General features: G+C 36.6%; 1 protein-coding gene across 3 annotated transcripts in view; it reads left to right on the top strand.

Annotated features, from left to right (window-relative positions):
- Nucleotides 1-16,808, top strand: part of PRKCE (protein kinase C epsilon) — a 294,866-nt gene extending 278,058 nt beyond the window's left edge. For all 3 annotated transcript variants that reach the window (XM_032183852.1, XM_032183854.1, XM_032183853.1), the window contains one exon: nt 15,362-16,808. In XM_032183852.1, the coding sequence (XP_032039743.1) occupies nt 15,362-15,508 (147 nt within the window). In that variant the 3' untranslated portion in view covers nt 15,509-16,808. The remainder of the gene's footprint in view (nt 1-15,361) is intronic.
- Nucleotides 16,809-17,213: the final 405 nt, after the last annotated feature.

Raw genomic sequence — 17,213 nt, 5'->3', positions numbered from 1 at the left:
ATAATATTTTTTGTTGCTTTGCTCAGTATTTATCAGTGTTTTGGTAATACAGGTATCAACCAGAATGTACAACTTCAAATTAGTTTTCACTTAATGAAACTACATCTAGTAAGTCTCAGATTCTTCGCATCTTCATTGCCTGTTTTCCTTTGATGATCAGAGATGTACATTCACTTTAACAAGAGGTATTTTTATAAGGCCCTTATTATTTTCATAGGTATTCTTGTGGTGATTCTTAAAAGTCAGGAGGGATTTAGTATGTCAGACATTTTTATTCTTTGTCTTCTACTTTCTCAGTGCAGCTTTTATCTCTTTCTGGTAATTTCACTACTGTTATATTGTAAAGCCATTCCTATTTTATTCATACCTGCTATTATGTTCATTTTCTCCTTTTTTTTTTTTTTTAATGATAAATTAGTTGGGTATTTCAGTTTTAGTAGTGATATCAGATTATTTCAGAGTAGTCCATTGTAAAATTTTAGTAACAGCTGTTTGCTCTTTAATAATTTTTGTGATGATTTTATACCTCTTTATTTACAGCTTTTTTCATTTTTCTTCAGGCTGCTTCTATAATGTTGGATTTTTATACTATCTATTTCCATATTGTATTATGTCAACTTTCTATATTCTACCAGATTTGATTTCTGCGGTCTAGTAGTTCTGTATGCTTGCTTTTTACTTAACCCATTTTTGTGGAGGTAAATTCAGATAGCATGTAGTCTGCGTTACAGGCATCCCTATTATTTTCATGTTCACAGTCCTCTGTCTCAATGAAATCTATAACCCTGGTGGCCTGGTCCTATCAATTTTACTAATAACTTTCCTACACTTCAAAAGGTTATACTTTATATCGTTATACTATGTTTATGATTCATCAGCTGGTTTTGTAACAGCTCTATAAATTTTGCAACAGTTTGCATTTTTTTGTTGTATAGAAATCTTTGAGGAAGATCATACCAAAGTTTTTGCTTGTCCTCTTAACATTTCATGATTAATAGAAGGAAAATAAGGTGTGATATATGTCTAGTCTGGACAGAAAGGTCACACAAATATTAATTATGCAACTTCAGAAATTGTAAGGGATTCTACAGAAGTGAAGTTGAATGTCTCTGTAAATGCTGAAAAGATGATTTTGGATATTTGGCAATCTAGAAGATATTGCACACACTTTGAAAAAATAATACACCACCACCACCACCACCCCCAAAAAAAATAAATAAAAAAATAGAACTTTAAAGCTAATTAAATAAATTCTACTTTAAAATAAATGGTACATAAATGGTTCCTCTCTAAATTCAGTTTGGAGTAGCAATGAGATTCATTGATTTGGATTAACAATTGCAACATTTCCGTAGCTGTGGATTAACTGTGGAATAAACAAGTATTGCCGTATTGCCGTGTTTGGAATGTTTTGGGAGTTTTAACATCTTTCAATATTGATAAAGGGCTGTTGATTATCTAAAAGTGATTTATAATGTTAAATGAGGATACAAAAATATATTTAATCATATATTCAGGAGAGCCCAGGTCTGTGGAAATAGCTATGAGAAGAGAGGTCAGATGAGTCAGAAAATAGACATTTCTTGCATGAGTGTATATACATGTAGGAAAGAAAGCACACAATGCATATACAGTCATTTGTGCATTCAAACTAGGATTTGCATGCACATACAAAAATTTACTCATGCAAGAATGCATATGTTTACACAGGTATTCATCTATTTTCTGACCATCAGTTAGGATGACTAAGGGGGGAAAATTTATAATTACTGTGTCATATACACTTTAAAAAAATGAAAACATAAGGCCTATTCAAATGGTCTCTGGACAATGTAAAACCCTGAAAGTAAACAATTAAAGCCATTAGGGAAAATGATGAAACACTGAGGTCCCATCAGGCAATGGAATAATCTGCCAAGGGAGGTCATGGAGATGCCAGTGTGGAAACAAACATTGCTTCAGTTCTGCCTCGCTACTCTACTGATTCCAAAAATGCATGGGTGCCATGGTTAGCACAATAGTCTTTCTCTTCTACTTTTTATCCTTGCTCTGCTACAATAGGTGTTCTGAGGAGCTATATTACATGTTACTGTAAACCTGTGCTTCTCCATAGTTCAGGTATGTGTCTTCAGCTTTGTCAGCCTGAACTTTCAATTTTTCAATGGGATTTGGAAGAAATACTGCATGGCTATTTCCTAGTTAGACTTTTGAGGGTTATTTTTAAATCAGATTCATGTCACCGATGTATACAAATACATTCCTCACTATAACAGAAATATACTATTGTTACCCTTCTAGTTTGGGAATAATACGGTGATTCTAATGATGTTCTGGAAGCTGCAATTTCTTTCCTGTCTTCAGCCTTGGAATTAAAATTACTGAAGTCCAAAAGGTCCTTGAAAATCTGATTGTGTTTTCTGAAGGCTTGCAAGAGAGCCCAGGACAGGGCACTCAAAGAAATGGCTTAGGGTTAGATTGCTAAGCAGTGACAGAAGTGAAACACCAGGTTGTCCTAGGTAGTAGAGACAATGGAAAAAGATTTGGTGGGCCCAAAATTGGCTGTGAAGGATCCTTGCTTCACCATGCTAACTTGGAAAAGAGAACATGAAGAGGTGAAAATGCAATGTACTATGATGCCTATTATGTACCACTTGTTCCTTTTGTAAATCCAGAACTATGAGATTTTACAATGGTAAAATTAGTTTGTTTATATTTATATATTATAGTTTCTTATATTGAGGATTTCTCCCATGTGGAGCTATTATAAAGGTTAAGCTACTATAGAAAAAGTAACAGCTCTGGGGCATGTATGTTAGAAATCAAACAGAAAACTGAACAGATATGAAGAGGATATTTATTACATCTGAGCTCCAGTGACTTTGATGGTATCTCTTGCAGATGATTTCCACTGTTTGTAAAACCTAATTCTTAATTTTCTACAGTCTGTCTGGAAATGTTCTTAATAATAATATTCTTACCTGCTGCTTTTAATGCAGACATGGATTTGTAGTTACATACGGAAGAAATAAGTATAGTTTTAATACAAAAAGATATCTATTCTCCGAAGTAATTTTTATGAGATAGAACTCTCTTTATGGCACTTTATTCCTATGTTGAAATATTTTGGGGACATAAATTTCCCTGGAATTATTTTAATTCAGAGAACAAAATTTCCCAAATCACTAGCGATAACACCAGGCTATGGTTTCCAACATAATTTGTTGCCCAAGAACCACAAAGGCCTTAATAGTATTCAGTGATTCTCTGCTCTCTGTCCCTCTTTGTTTCCATGGCTCTGCTCCTGGCTTGGTTAGATTGGTTTATCTCCCTTTTCAAAGCACATTTGCGATATTACTAATGAAAACAAGGGTGTCTTTGATTAATTTCTTACCAGAGTCACTGATATTTTGGTAAGAGTGGTAGCTCTTGTGTAGCAACATGATGGGATGATTCAGGCTATCCCAAAGCAAATAATAAATCATACGTTAAAAACAATGAGTGGAATGGATTACTGCTTCACCTTGAATGTGTTTATAAAATGTGTATTGTCCCATGTTGTTACTCAGTGCAAAAGCTTGTATTTGAAACAGTGGAGCAAAAGTGTATTTTGACATATTTTGTTTTTTCCTTAGTCCTCTCCATATAATTTTAGATCCCCTGCAATTAATTCTGTTTTATTGTGCTGGACTTCCAGCTTGTTGACATGCTACTAACATCAGCCAGAGAAGCTCACAAAGGAGTTTGCACAGGTGCCTACAGGCTGATACTAATATCCCAGTCTCACATGCCACAGATACAGGAATACCACTGTCGCAAATTTGTCACTCATTTGGCTTCATGTGAGCCTCAATTTCTTATTGTGTTTTTGTTTTATTGTTTGTTTGTTTGTTTAGAATGAAACCAGCACAACAAAATCACTCTCACATTTTTTACACTGTTGGTCACAATGGCTCAGTGTGCTGTGAGGAACCGTGAGTCTGTGGGAAGCTGTTAGACACTGGGCTGCAATGACAGTCTCAGCACCTGCCCACTCCTGTCCTTACAAGCTGTTTTCTCTGCCAACCCTTGAAATACATGCATGCAAGCAATAAGACTTGTCCTTTTTGTCTATCCTGTTGTAAATGTCAGAGTTGGGAAAATTTTAGACTTTGACTAAGCCATCCTTGAGATGAAAAAGCTGAAGAACTTTGAACCAGAAGGGAATACAAAGACTGGTAAAACAGATGTTTGCCATATGTATTTCTTTTTAGCAATTAAGCCAAAGTTTCATCTCTAATGGTTTTATCAGTGCCTGTGGCAATCCATTCTTAGTGTGGCTGTATGAAGATAAAGTTAACAAAATAATTACATTACGATGATTCACTGGGAACACACAGCTTTCACAAAACAACACGTTATTTTAATTTTCTCTGTGTATTCACAACTTCTTGGTTTTACATTTTAAAATCTTACTTTCTTCAAGAGCATTAAAGAGAAAATGGCCAAGATTTCACATGGTCTATTGCAGAATTTTATCTTGCAGTATGAAGTCAGCTGCTGCCAAATGGGCTCATTTAGTTCATCTAATCTGACTCTCTTCATTTTGCAGACCCTTCCATTCCTGTCATTATGTCCCTGAGAATGTTTTCTGAATATTTGTACATAATTTCTTCAGTTCTGACTTCTTAGGGGTAGAAGATTGGTTTAGCAACTAAAACCAGAGATCTGAGAAGTACAAGATATATAAGTTCTGCTAACAGCTTTTCTAGAAACTCATGGCATGGCCCAGGATTCATCACCTAACCCTTTCATGCCTCAGTTTCCACTCTCTGGTAATAGTATCTCAGCATGCTTAATGCAAAGTAAAGTGACAGTGAAGAAATATGACTGAGAAGTGTTAAAATCCAAATGCTCCTGATCAGCCAGGATTTAAATTGACTGAATGTGTGGCACTTCCCTTGGAAGAGTGTTCTATGCTATACTAGACCTCAGTGTTAGCAGATTGCATCTTGATCTTCAGTCTCAAATTTCCTACAGTAATCTGCATGTCTCTTATCTCCTGTAACCCTAAGATAACCATAATCTGTTATTGAAATCCCTCCCCCCTTAGTTATCACTATCTGAGCCACATTGTCTGTATGCAGTTTCCTCATGAATCTAAACTCCCTTGTTAAGTCTTGACTTAAGGATGCCAGCAATGTGTCCTCTTTCAATTCTGCGCTGCAGCAAAGGTTTGAAAATCATCCCCCTAAACCAAATTCTAGGGTCAGCCAATGATTGTGGTACAACTGGAGTCAGTGAGCACTGGTAATTTTCCCTCTCCCCCAAATGAGTGAAAAACTGGCAAAATTTAAACAGCCCTTTGTTGATGACTTATGACTAGCCAGATGCCCACAGTGCTTGAAAATTGGGTAATAAATAGCAAATACAAATCAGCTGGCCTACTTGCACAGGCAAACAGGCAGAAGCCACACCTGCCTAAGTAGGTAGGTGCCTCACTGAACGGCTCCCAAAAATGTGCTCAATGAGACAGGTGTATGAAGTGCTGCAGCAGCTATCTGCTGAGTATGAGATATGGCTGGAATCCTTAAAGAGGGACCACGTTTCTGGAGAAAACTTCCAAATACGTTAGCCTGAAACATGACTCTTATAAGTCTTCCCATGTTTTCCGATCTGTTTTCATACATGACTGCTAACAGGCAAAGATATTTTTATTTTTTAGCAAGGGATTTTTAACCTGCTGTTTGGGAAGTCATGTTACTGTTTTTGTGGGGTTTTTTTTGGCACACCTCTGTTTTTGGTGGCAGTGGGTTGTATTGTCATAAGTGCAGAATTATGACTTTGCCTTTACACTGTGGGGAAGAAGCCCTGTAAAATGCAGTATCATTCAGTAGCACCAAACGGAACACAGGAAATTACAGGCCAAGTAAATTTCTTTTTGTATAAATGTTCTCTCTTTTCAAGTTTGCTTCAGTGTGAATGTCCCTCTTTAAGGTAAGGCCTTCAATATGGGGAAAATGTCAAGGTAGGTCAATTTTTAGGCCTAATAACCTTGAGGTGTCCCTTCAGTTCCATAATATATTTCCATATGGTCATCAGTGCATGGCAATGAGCATTTAGCAGATGGGCACGCAAGGGGCTATACTGCATGCTTCTGCATGAAGTGTTACCGCTTAGACAAAACACCGGGGAGGGATCCTGAGACCTCAGATGATCATACCATTGTTAAACATTGCACATTATGTATTCCCCACTTCCCTGCAGGTGTCTCAGGCACAGGAAAACAGTGGGCTTTCTTCTGAGAGTGACACTGGCGATTAACACTGGTGTACAAAGAACAGTTAGAAATAGGGAAGATTTTATATTTTTCAGAACTGCTAACAAAAATTCTTTAGAAAAAACAAAGGAGAATGGATGTCAGTTGCCAGCACTTAGCCTTTTCATAACAAACAGCCATAACTGTTGGAGTCCAACACTTTTTTTGCACACTGACCCTGCAACAGGGTATTAGAACATTTAATGCGAGCTGATTCCTAAAAGTACCAATTTCCTCCTACTGGTTCAAGTGTTAGCCACTTTGCTACTGACAGAGAAGCATTGGCTGTTGACAGGTGATGAAGTTCATCATCCCAGTTTAGCTGGCAGTAGGCAAACACAAGCAATGGTTCCACAACTGCTGGCAGTGGAGCTTGTAGCGGTGGGCCTAGTAGGGCAGCTGGGAAGGGCAGGGCAGACAAGTCTGGCCCACTTCTGCCTCTTTTCTCAACAAATTAAAGACCTTGGTTTCCAAAGCACTTTGAATAGTTTGAATCTTTGCACAACTCCTAAATACTCTCAGGATGTACGTATATACCTTTTGAAGAGCTTATGTCCAGCTTGTATCACAAGCTAAAGACATCAAGAGTAAGAGAGCTAGTATTTTTAAGGGATTTCAGCATTATTTGCTCAGATTAACAAGGTTCTGTTTTTCCAGAATTTGCTCATCTGGTTCGTCTTATTTTTTGTTTCTTATTCTCTTCAACATCAGTGCCTGCAGCTGGCATTATTAGCTGTGATTACCATAACAGTAGAATAACAGCAGTTTGAAAGCTACTGCAGGTTCCCAAATATTTATAAGTTAAACAACTTTTTATTATGCTTCTTTTGATTCTGTACTAGGGATCCAGCAGTATTTGTTTCGGTTTGCTGAGTCCTTGTCTTATAACACTAAAACCCTTTCATACTGAATAATTAAGTGAATTTAACTATCTGTTAAATATACATTTTCAAGTATTGCCCATTGGGATGGAGTGAAAGCAGCCAGAGTGTTTCTGCTTTCCTTTTGGTCTTCCCCAGAATAAGACAGATTCTGTTTCATTTTTTGGATGCTCTAGTCTTCTAGTCTTCATTGCTATTTTCAGAAAATAAGCATTAAGTGAAATTGTATTATCTTAGCTACTTACAGTATATTCTTAAGCATTCAAACAGAAGCATTTTGTTTTTATATTAATATAATAGTAAACAATATTTCTGGGTTAGGCCTGTTTCTGTTGTCCTTGAAAGCTAATGGTAAAACACGAGGTAATTTAAGAAGCAGCGCAATCTGGCTCTTCATCAGACTGCGGAGAGGAATTTATAAGAAAAAAATTGTAAACTTGTCTAAGACTGACAGTCCATGACTCGTCCCATTCACAACTGAAGTCTGATGAACATGGAGTATATGAAGAGCTTTAGCTTTGGGTTTATTTCTTGTGCAGAACCTTTTGTGTTAGCTAATGCAAGCATAAAGTTAACAAAGGTAGCTTAGTGGGCTGTTCATCTGAAATGGGCAGCAAAAATTTGTTGATGTACATGCTTACAGCTCAGAATTGTAGTGCAAAACGTAATTGCATTGGCATATGCAGATGCAGGACTGAAGCAGCTTATCATAAAACGCAGGATGGAAGGCATTTTGAAATGGTAAGAAGTCCTAGCACTTCAATAACTGCTGCTTTCCTGTCGTTACGCTGTTGTGTTGTTACAAGGGATCTTGTTACTTGTCTGCAACACAGACCTTGTCCTGATCCTCCCAACAGCATGCTCCAGGAGTCATACGCTTACATTATGCAGCACAGGGGCAACGCTCAGTCTAGATATTTACCAAATGCTTAAGTGGAGATCTTGTTGCTTGATCTGCAGGTGTTTTAGCATGTGGCAGATGCACCTGCCTGACTACTGTAATAACGATGGTTAAAATACAATTTCAGGAGCACACAACTAAAAATGGACTATCTTGGATATGTGCCATGATGTAAGAGGGAAGGTGACATTCAGTGATCATGACCTTAGAACAGCTGAGGGATACCAGTGGAAGCTTGCCAATAAGATATGAATTAGAGAGGCACCCATATAAAACCTGCTCTGCAGAGTGGATCGTAAAATTTACAATAGGAATTGTATTGTGCAGATGAAGTGCATTTGAATACAGTTCCATTTCTTTCTCTTCTCCTATACCTTCCCAATCCAACAAAGAAAATAATTTCCTGTGTAGCTGAACCCTTTAAAAACCTTACCATAAAGAAAAAAATATAGCATAGAAATCCAAAAGTTAACAGTCCTCCCCTGCAACTTTCTTCACTCTAAAAAAGACATATATTTTACCAAAGCATATCTTCTGTGTGGTAGTTATGTCAAGATTAAGTCCTACGGAAACAAGCTCTGGTAAAATGAACAAGATGCATCTTGGTGGTAAAGGACTAACCATGGGCAGAAAAATGTAGTGCTGGCCTCCCGTGCAGCTCCTGTGAATTGTGCCTCTATTGGTGTTTTGCACAGAGGCAAGTTTTGTGCTTTAGCAATCAGGCTATGAGCAGAACAGGTTACATATATATTTAGTGCTGTGTGCTCATCTGTGTAAGAACCCAAGTATAGCCATAGGGAGCAATGGTTTTACAGCACCTTCTTTTGGGTGAAGTTCATTGCCCAGACTGTGAGCACAGGCTGATTGTCAGCTAACCTGCATAGCTTTGATTTTGTTTGCTTTGCTGTTTGTTTTGCTGTTGTATTGTGGGGGTGTAGAATAGGAGAAGGGCTTTGCAAAAGCAAAATAGTAAGTCTGGCCACATAATCATTAAATGTTTATATCCCCTGATTGTTTAGGTTATTCTTCCTTCTTACATAACCCATTTTACATTCCTAGGAAAAATACATCTAGTTTCAGTACAAAGGTGTTTGTGATCCAGTAAACTAACACAGATTCCTTTTAAAATTCATAGTTCTGTGAATTAGGTTGGTGTTTATTAAATTTCTGTATACTTTCATAACAGATTTGATTACAGCCTGCATAGGTTGCCATGCTTTTCAAAATACAGTTTCATTATCTATTAAAATCTTTATTGAATATCTTTTTAAATATATTTCTTTCTCTTAATTTGTTGTCCTTCACATCTAATGAAAGAATAAATAATCCAGGAGTGCAAAATTTCACCCTTCACTTGGAAGTAATAAATGTTGGTATACTTGTAAAAACTACATGGATTCAAAACCCCTTGTTATCATCATAGCCTGTAGCTGATGTACTGCAGTTTATGTTTGATCCATTGTAACTCTTCCTCAGGTGATTAAAGCAATTAATATACTGAAAAATATATGAACTTGTATTCTGATAACTTATATTTCATGTATTCTGGAATAAGATATTCTAGGAAATGCTTATAATACTGATACAGCCTCTCTGTGCATGCAAACACTGTGAAGAGGTATCAATGTGATAAATAGAAAGACAAGCCTGAAGTGTTTCGCTTCTCAGCCTTTCTTTCACAGTATTCATTACTGAATTTCTATACGCACACAGTGAGTTATGTGTGAAAGTGAGTGCTCATTACAGTTGTTCTCAACTCATTAGATACTACTGCACCTTTGTGAAGAGAGATCCACTCATTGGTGCAACGTGATCTCCGCCTCTGTTGCGGTTTTTCTTATCACAATAGAGAGAGAGGTGAATGAGAGGATGGTGATATGTGAGGTTAGCCACATAACCTTGTGCTTCAAACCAGTTTATTTGATGTCTTTAGTTTCCATTTGTCTTGAACAAAATAATCTGAAAATCTTGTCAGGAACAAGGTAAATACAAAATTGTCAAACTCTGATCATCCCAATCTAAGTATGTCTTCTTGATGTTAGTGGGTCAAACCTGGGAACCATTTATTTCTTATTGAAGCAAAATTCTGGGTAAAATTAAAGGATATCATCTAAGCCCTGCAACTCTTGCTGCATATCCTGTTCATGCATGCAGTGCTGTCCCATGTCCCTGCAGCTGCACACCGAAAGCTGCAGCAGCTTCCTGCCCAGATTTAACGTGCCTGTGGTGTGTTTGATGTGCTGCTGATACCACCATGTGCAGCACTGGAAGGGCTCTTCGGTGAAGTTCCCCAAAAGAATGACAAACTCCAGAATTTCACTGTGAGCTTGAAAATATATGACAAAAGGTCAAGTGCTGCCGTTGATAGAAAATGGCAGTGGAGTAAAGTTAAAATTTTTCATTCATTGATATAGATGGTCCAATCTGTATCTGCAGTACAGTGCTGACAGTACCTCAGACTGAAAATCATGACCTTATAACATGTTTTGTGTCAAAAGGTCCACTTACTGAAAAATATAACATTTTTTTTTTTCTAGTAACACATTAGTTTGTTATTATAATGACTATTCCTGGCCTCACCCAGCCAGTAATAGCTATCTCTTCTGGATTAGCTCCTCGTTCTAGTAAACTGAACAGAAACATAATAATTGCTTTAAAGGGGATTTCTACAGTTATAAATTCACATGATGCTGTTTGAGTATATTTTAGTCTGATTCTCCTACAAAAATAAGAGTTTTGTGGCAGTGTTATTTTCTAGTCCCCACCTCAATCTTTCTTTCATCTGGTCTGAATAACCTTTGAACCTGCTAGACAATTTCTGCCCAGTTTAGGTGAGTCATTGAACTTTGAAGAGAACAGAAAGGGTTTCAGTGATTTTCTGAAAATGAAACAAAAAGAAATAATGAAGTAGGGACAGGTGCTTCTTCATGTCTCCAAGCTGTAGAATTAATTTAATCCTTGTTAGGCATCAGAGTCCACCGAGCCTCTTGGCCTCACAGCACAACTGAGGAGGTGCCCAAGCTTTACCAAGTTCCCTGATTTGGACCACCTTCTGCCAAGTGCCTTCTTGCAAGGAGTTTTTCAATTCCAGTGGCTCTTCTCATTCACGTTTGCTTCAGAAATATAATGAAATTAATGCCAAGTTCCAACCTTCTTAATGTGTTTTTGGTGATGAGAACATGAACTTGGATTTCTTTCTTCTCTGTTGCAATTCATATAGTATCTTTTAGTAGTCATTAACAGACAAGGATAGTAATCCTTGACTTTTTAAGTATGTTTTGGAGTTGTTGCTGTTGGTTTTTTTGTTTGTTTGTTTGTTTTTAACTCTAGTCTGTGGCTGCAGGTAGAAAATTAACTTTTGGTTGAAATGGCAGAGAACACTAACCAAGTTCAGAAAACCATTGTTTGATGTGTGCTTATTAATAGCATATGAAGTTCCTTTTAATCTTTTAATAATTACATGAAGAGATTTAAGGAGAAAAAAAAAAGGCATTTTTGCTCATAAAATTACATTCTTTGTCCAAATCTGTACTGGCCAACTGTGAAAGCTGACTAAATGGTGTTTTATGAAAAGAGTCTCTTAAAAGTTCCAGTACCTTTGGCTCTTTGAACAGAAGTTGTAATCTGAGAATAAAATAAAACATGACTTTTATTTCAAAATGTCATCTTTGATGAGATTATGTTAATATGATGAGGCCATGTTAATATTTATTAATTCAAGATGTTCTATTCCTGTGGCAGAAGTGTTTGATCTGAACAGATAGTATCACCCATGTGAAGCAGGCTCATCATATCTACCAGGATAAGCAGGTCACGCACTAGGTCAGTGCTCAGATGGGAGACCTGTGAAGCATTCATGCTGCTAGAGGAAAAAAAAATAATAATAAGTGATCAACTAGCTGGCACGTTTCCTGCACAAGAGTTAGTGAGTCACTATTCCTTCTCACCATCAGAGACATAGTGCTGGTGGATAAGCCGTCTTTCATATGGGGTATAAAATTGGAGTTATATCATTTGTAGTCGTTAGAAGTGCCATGGTGCTGCTGCTGTCCTTTGTCAAATAGAGTGATTGCCTACATGCTACCTGCAGTTAGGCAGTTTCAGTGCAGCATGGGATTTGGCACCCACTGTTGAAAGCAGTTGGGCAGTTGCAGCACCCCTGCCCTCGTTTAACAATGACATATGCTGAACACAAGGTGTTTGGGTAGAGACAAAAAAAAAAGGAATCTGAAGCCAAATCAAGTGTTTTTGTGTGTTTGAGTGGACAGCCTGGAGGGGGAGGGAAAGGGGTGTCTTTTTTTCCTAGTAACCACAGTTTCTTCTGTCTTCTGAAATTGAGAAATCTGGAAAACTGTTTGAAAACATGAAAATAATGTGCCCCAAAGTCTCAGGAGCTTTAGGCTAAATAAACAGAACCCTACCCATTTACTTACTGCTTTGTTAGTGATGCATTTGCCAGCCAGTCTACAGATTTTTCCACTTCATGATTTTTTGTTTTTAATATTCAAAGTTGGATAATAACCACAGTCTGTTCTCCTTGTATTACTCTCCTTACCTTGCAGATCATCTTTCTTTTCTCAGCTTCTCTGCTAGGAGACAGCCACAGCCCTTCATACCTTCATGCTGAGCCTTCATGCTACAACTATATTTTGGTCATGCTGTTTACCTACAGAGTATTCACAGTGCAAGTACATTAAAATAGCAATAGTAGCAGAAATGTGGCCAGACCTGTTCCGTCTTACGAGATGCTGCTTTGCAAAATAGCCATAGCTTCAGGAAGAAACTGACTAAGTTGCTAAGGAGGATTTCTCAAATAAATCTTTCTGTTGAAAAGAGGCACTTGTTATGACCTCTACCTTTTGACTTTTATGGCTTAATCCACTCGCTTTTGTGCCCTGTGGTTTATTTAATCTCACTTGATCAATTGGTTTGTTAGAGGCTTGCTAGCATATCCTTGCAATCTCAGATTGCTCCATACTTGTCCTGTTAATAAACTGGGTGGTTTATATCTATGCTTCCAAAAAGACAGGGGATTTCTTCCAAGTCTAAGAAAGTTAAAACTTTTATCTTTTTCTTGAAGGCAGACTTGAAGAAATGCTAGGCTTTTAAATCTAAGTGAATACCTTTCTTTGTTGTTTCAGAAGTGTTTGGGATTCACAGTTCTATTGGAAGTGCAGTTATTTGTAATCAATGGGATTTAGTTTTTTTCAGAAGTATTCATCTGCACTCTTTTAACCTAACACCTTTGCAAAGCTCAGCAATGTTTTTTTGGAAAAAAGTCACTATTACAGGGTCTGAAAAGTTTACCATCTTATTCTTTTAGATTCAGAAAGCAAGTAACACTTTTCCAAATATGTTCAGTATGGAAAAATGAAAACTATTTGTCATGCATTTGTTCTCAGCTAGTGTAGAGCTTATTTGCCCTGGATAGCTAGTGGTATAAGCATGTGTCAGTATAGGTAAGTTTCTCCTGAACATAGCTATAGTTCTGATTTTGAATTCTGCTTTCTACAAATGTTCACTTATTTCTGCTTTAGTGACCATTCTTGTAGCAAATTTATTGTATGTGTGAAAATACTATGGTAGGACATGGGGAAAAGGAAGAATGTAGACATAGTTAAAATGTAATATATTTCAAAATTCCTGTGGAATTTCATTCTTATTTTACAGTATTTGCCAAAATGACTAGAAAAAAAAAAAAAAAAAAAAACCCAAAGCCCTGAGCTGTGTCCCTTACTCTTTATGCAGTTCAGAATGTATGGGTCACATACACTTCATGTGCAGTCTTTCTGTACAAAGCAATTACAAATCTAAACAATGCAACCATATATAACCATGTGGTTATATAACCATATACATCTATGGTTATATATAGTTTGTTAACTCCATATTCCTTTCCTTTTAGTGGAATTCTGTAGATAGAGAATGTATATTTTTGGTTGCCTGTACTTAAAAAATACTTGGTTTACAAATGACAGAGTCTCTTGCATTTCTATAGACCTTTTTTTTCTGTATCTGTAAAGTTCTTAAAAACAACATATGTGATAGTTGCTATATTTTTAATACCTTAGTGGAGCTGATGAAGAAAATACAGTGATATATATATACACACATATTACATAGGAAAATTTATCTGCGTTGAAAGAAGGCCTGTAATCCATTTAGAATTCATCAATGTACTTGTTTATGATGTACCACTTCATGAGTTTATCATTTAACTTTGCAAGCCAAATAGCTATTGTATTTCTGGTATCATCATTACCCCAAATGTGCAGGATGGATATAAAGACTTTTTTTTAGAGTGCCAGAATGCCTCCATTAAGTTTCAGGGAAAAAAGACAAAAAAGGAGAAAGGAAAATGTTTGTTCCAATTCCCTGAACCTGTACGTGTCTGAAATACACTACTAACATGAAAAGCACAAACAGTGCGGGTGTCAGGAGAATGGCCTTGAGGAATATTTTCCCCTGTACCCTGCTGTTCTTTACACCTAAGTGGTTATGGATAGTCACTGTCGTGAGCGCCCTAAGGAAAATGAGCTGGCTTTCTCAATCCTGTCTCTGCTTAACACATTTTATCACAACCAGAACATGTACAATTGCACCTTGTTAGGCCAACTTCACTGAAAGACTGAGGTGCTATAGCCTTCAATGAGGAAATCCTGGTGCCATTGAAATGAAGGAGAGCTCCAAGATGGATTTCTCTGGAGCCAGACTTTCACACTTTGCCATTTTGCTCTGAATGACATTGGGCTGCATTAAGAAATCTGAGTTGCCAATGTTGAGTTCGAGGATTTTGGACTGGGATCTGGTGTGATCTAATTTTAAAGGCAGGTGTAGACAGATGCAAGGAAACAGTTAGCTTAGAGTTGAAACAGTAGGGTATATTGTGGGGAAATCATATTCACTCTGTGCCTCTCAAATGAGAAATTGTTATGTTCAAACCTAAGATGAAACTGCCATACCACCTACTATGCCAAAGCCTTTTTTAAGTTAGTCCTGATCTCAGCTTCCTGCTTTATCATCATACTGCTGTTCCTTCGCCTGTCAGAGACCAGCGAGTCTCTGGGAACTCATTTATAGTACTGCTTCTGTGGCCTCTCCTGAAGTCATTTATAGTATTTGCTCCTGTAGCTTTTCTCATATGTCTGTTATTCTATGTGCGAAGTAGCTCCTCTTTTATTTCAATCATTCCAGAAAATTCAACCTTTTGGGGATGGGGGAAGCAGGACCTGTTATTTTATTATGCTATTTTACCATTCACATTATTTGTATTTTTCTTCTTAGAAAACCAAAAGGGATGTAAATAACTTTGATCAAGACTTTACACGAGAAGAACCAGTATTAACGCTAGTGGACGAGACAATTATAAAACAAATCAATCAAGAAGAATTTAAAGGGTTCTCATATTTTGGAGAAGAGCTACTGCCATAGACAACGTTAGGCTGACAGATGAATGATGCTGCAAGAAGTGATTCTGAAGAGATCGTCAGATTACTGAGACTCAGTAGATCAAGAACTACTTCTCTTTCCCTGAGCCCATATCCCTGATTTAAGTATATATTTATTGTTTTTTTTTCCTTTAATCTTCTGACATGAAAGCACTCTTAATTTCTCTCTCACAAAGCAATGCAAAACAATTTTGTATCAGAAATTGTAGATGTAACACACTGCCGTACATTTTCAACTTTTCTTTTATTCCTAAGATTTCCCCAGAGGACAGAATCCCATCTTTTGCATAGAAAATGGAGCTCGGCAATTAAAAGTGATTTAACAGACCATGTCATGTAATTGTCATGTGCATTTAAGCTAAGAAGTTGAAACTGTTTCTTCTGTACCAGTGGTTACGGTGAGATCTGTACTCAAATGTGGAACAAATAAGTAATATATTGCTCTTCAGAATGCAAAGAAGTCTGCCTTCTTGGAGGTGTAGCCCTCAGTTACGAATGTCTTATTGCAGTGAGGTACAAACATGAAATAAAGCTGTCCAGAAGAAGCAGCACATCAATTAAGGCTTTTGATGAAGTTCCTCGTAAAATTTAGGGAAAACATTTAGGAATAAGAAGAGTCATGAAGATAACTGAAAATTTATTTAAAGCAAGAAATAGTTACTATTTAGATGGATATTAAAGGGCTAAGGAATAAAAAGCCTATAGTACTTTATCACAGCTATTTATAGGCATTTTACAGTTTTTCAGGCAATTGGGTATACTATCCATGTTACTAAATTGAATATCCATTTAAATGAACCATTAATGTGATGGCAAGCTTGCAAATGTTTACAATTAATTTTACATTAAAAATTAATTATAAACATTATAAATTTGCCTTTTCCATTGTAGCTAAGTTGATGAATAATTTCTTATTTATATTTATTTTGTCAGCAGTGTGTTACTTTTGCACACTTTTACAAAACCATACTACTACTGTGTTTGTTGTTTCTATGTTTAAAATCTAAAAGAAATCTGCTTTTAGAAGACACAAAATAAGGCTATACGTGCATTATGTGGAAGTGTGTTGAAAAACTGAAGATCAAACATTCACAAACTGACAATATTGAAAGTTGTAAATTGAATTTTTTTGTGTATTAATTGAAATGGTAACTCATGTGGACAATATTACTAATGTGAAGTTACCTCCTGTAGATATGCTAACAGTGTTATGTACTTATATTTCCAGGAGTACCCTGTGGTTTTGGTTTTGTTTTGTTTCTTTTGTTTGGTTTGTTTTTTCGGGGGTTGTTTTTTTTTTTTTTTTTTTTTTTTTTTTTTTGTGTACATGTATCGCTGAGGTCATTTTATTATATATTTTACTGGACTGAGTGAGCGGTCATTGGAATCCATTTTAATTGTTGCACATGGATTTCCAGCTGCACAAAATATATATACTTGTGATTGGCAAAGTGGCACTAAAGAAGCTTTTTTGCCTTTTGTACAGGTGAGATTTTGTATATAGTGTTTGCTGCAAGGCCTGTGGAATTCATTGAATATAGAGGTATCAACTGCTGCATGTTCAGGCATACTATTAAAATGTTAGTCTATGAAAGAATAATTATAATAATGTCCATGTGCAATACTCTTGTATGTGTATTGGTTCAAGTTACTGTCAGAGAGATGAGGTTTTTGTTATAAAAAGATGT

This window comes from Aythya fuligula, chromosome 3 (assembly GCF_009819795.1).
Source record: "Aythya fuligula isolate bAytFul2 chromosome 3, bAytFul2.pri, whole genome shotgun sequence".
NCBI lineage: Eukaryota > Metazoa > Chordata > Aves > Anseriformes > Anatidae > Aythya > Aythya fuligula.
The sequence above is the reverse complement of the archived record's forward strand: the minus strand, read 5'-3'. Positions and strand labels throughout refer to the sequence as shown.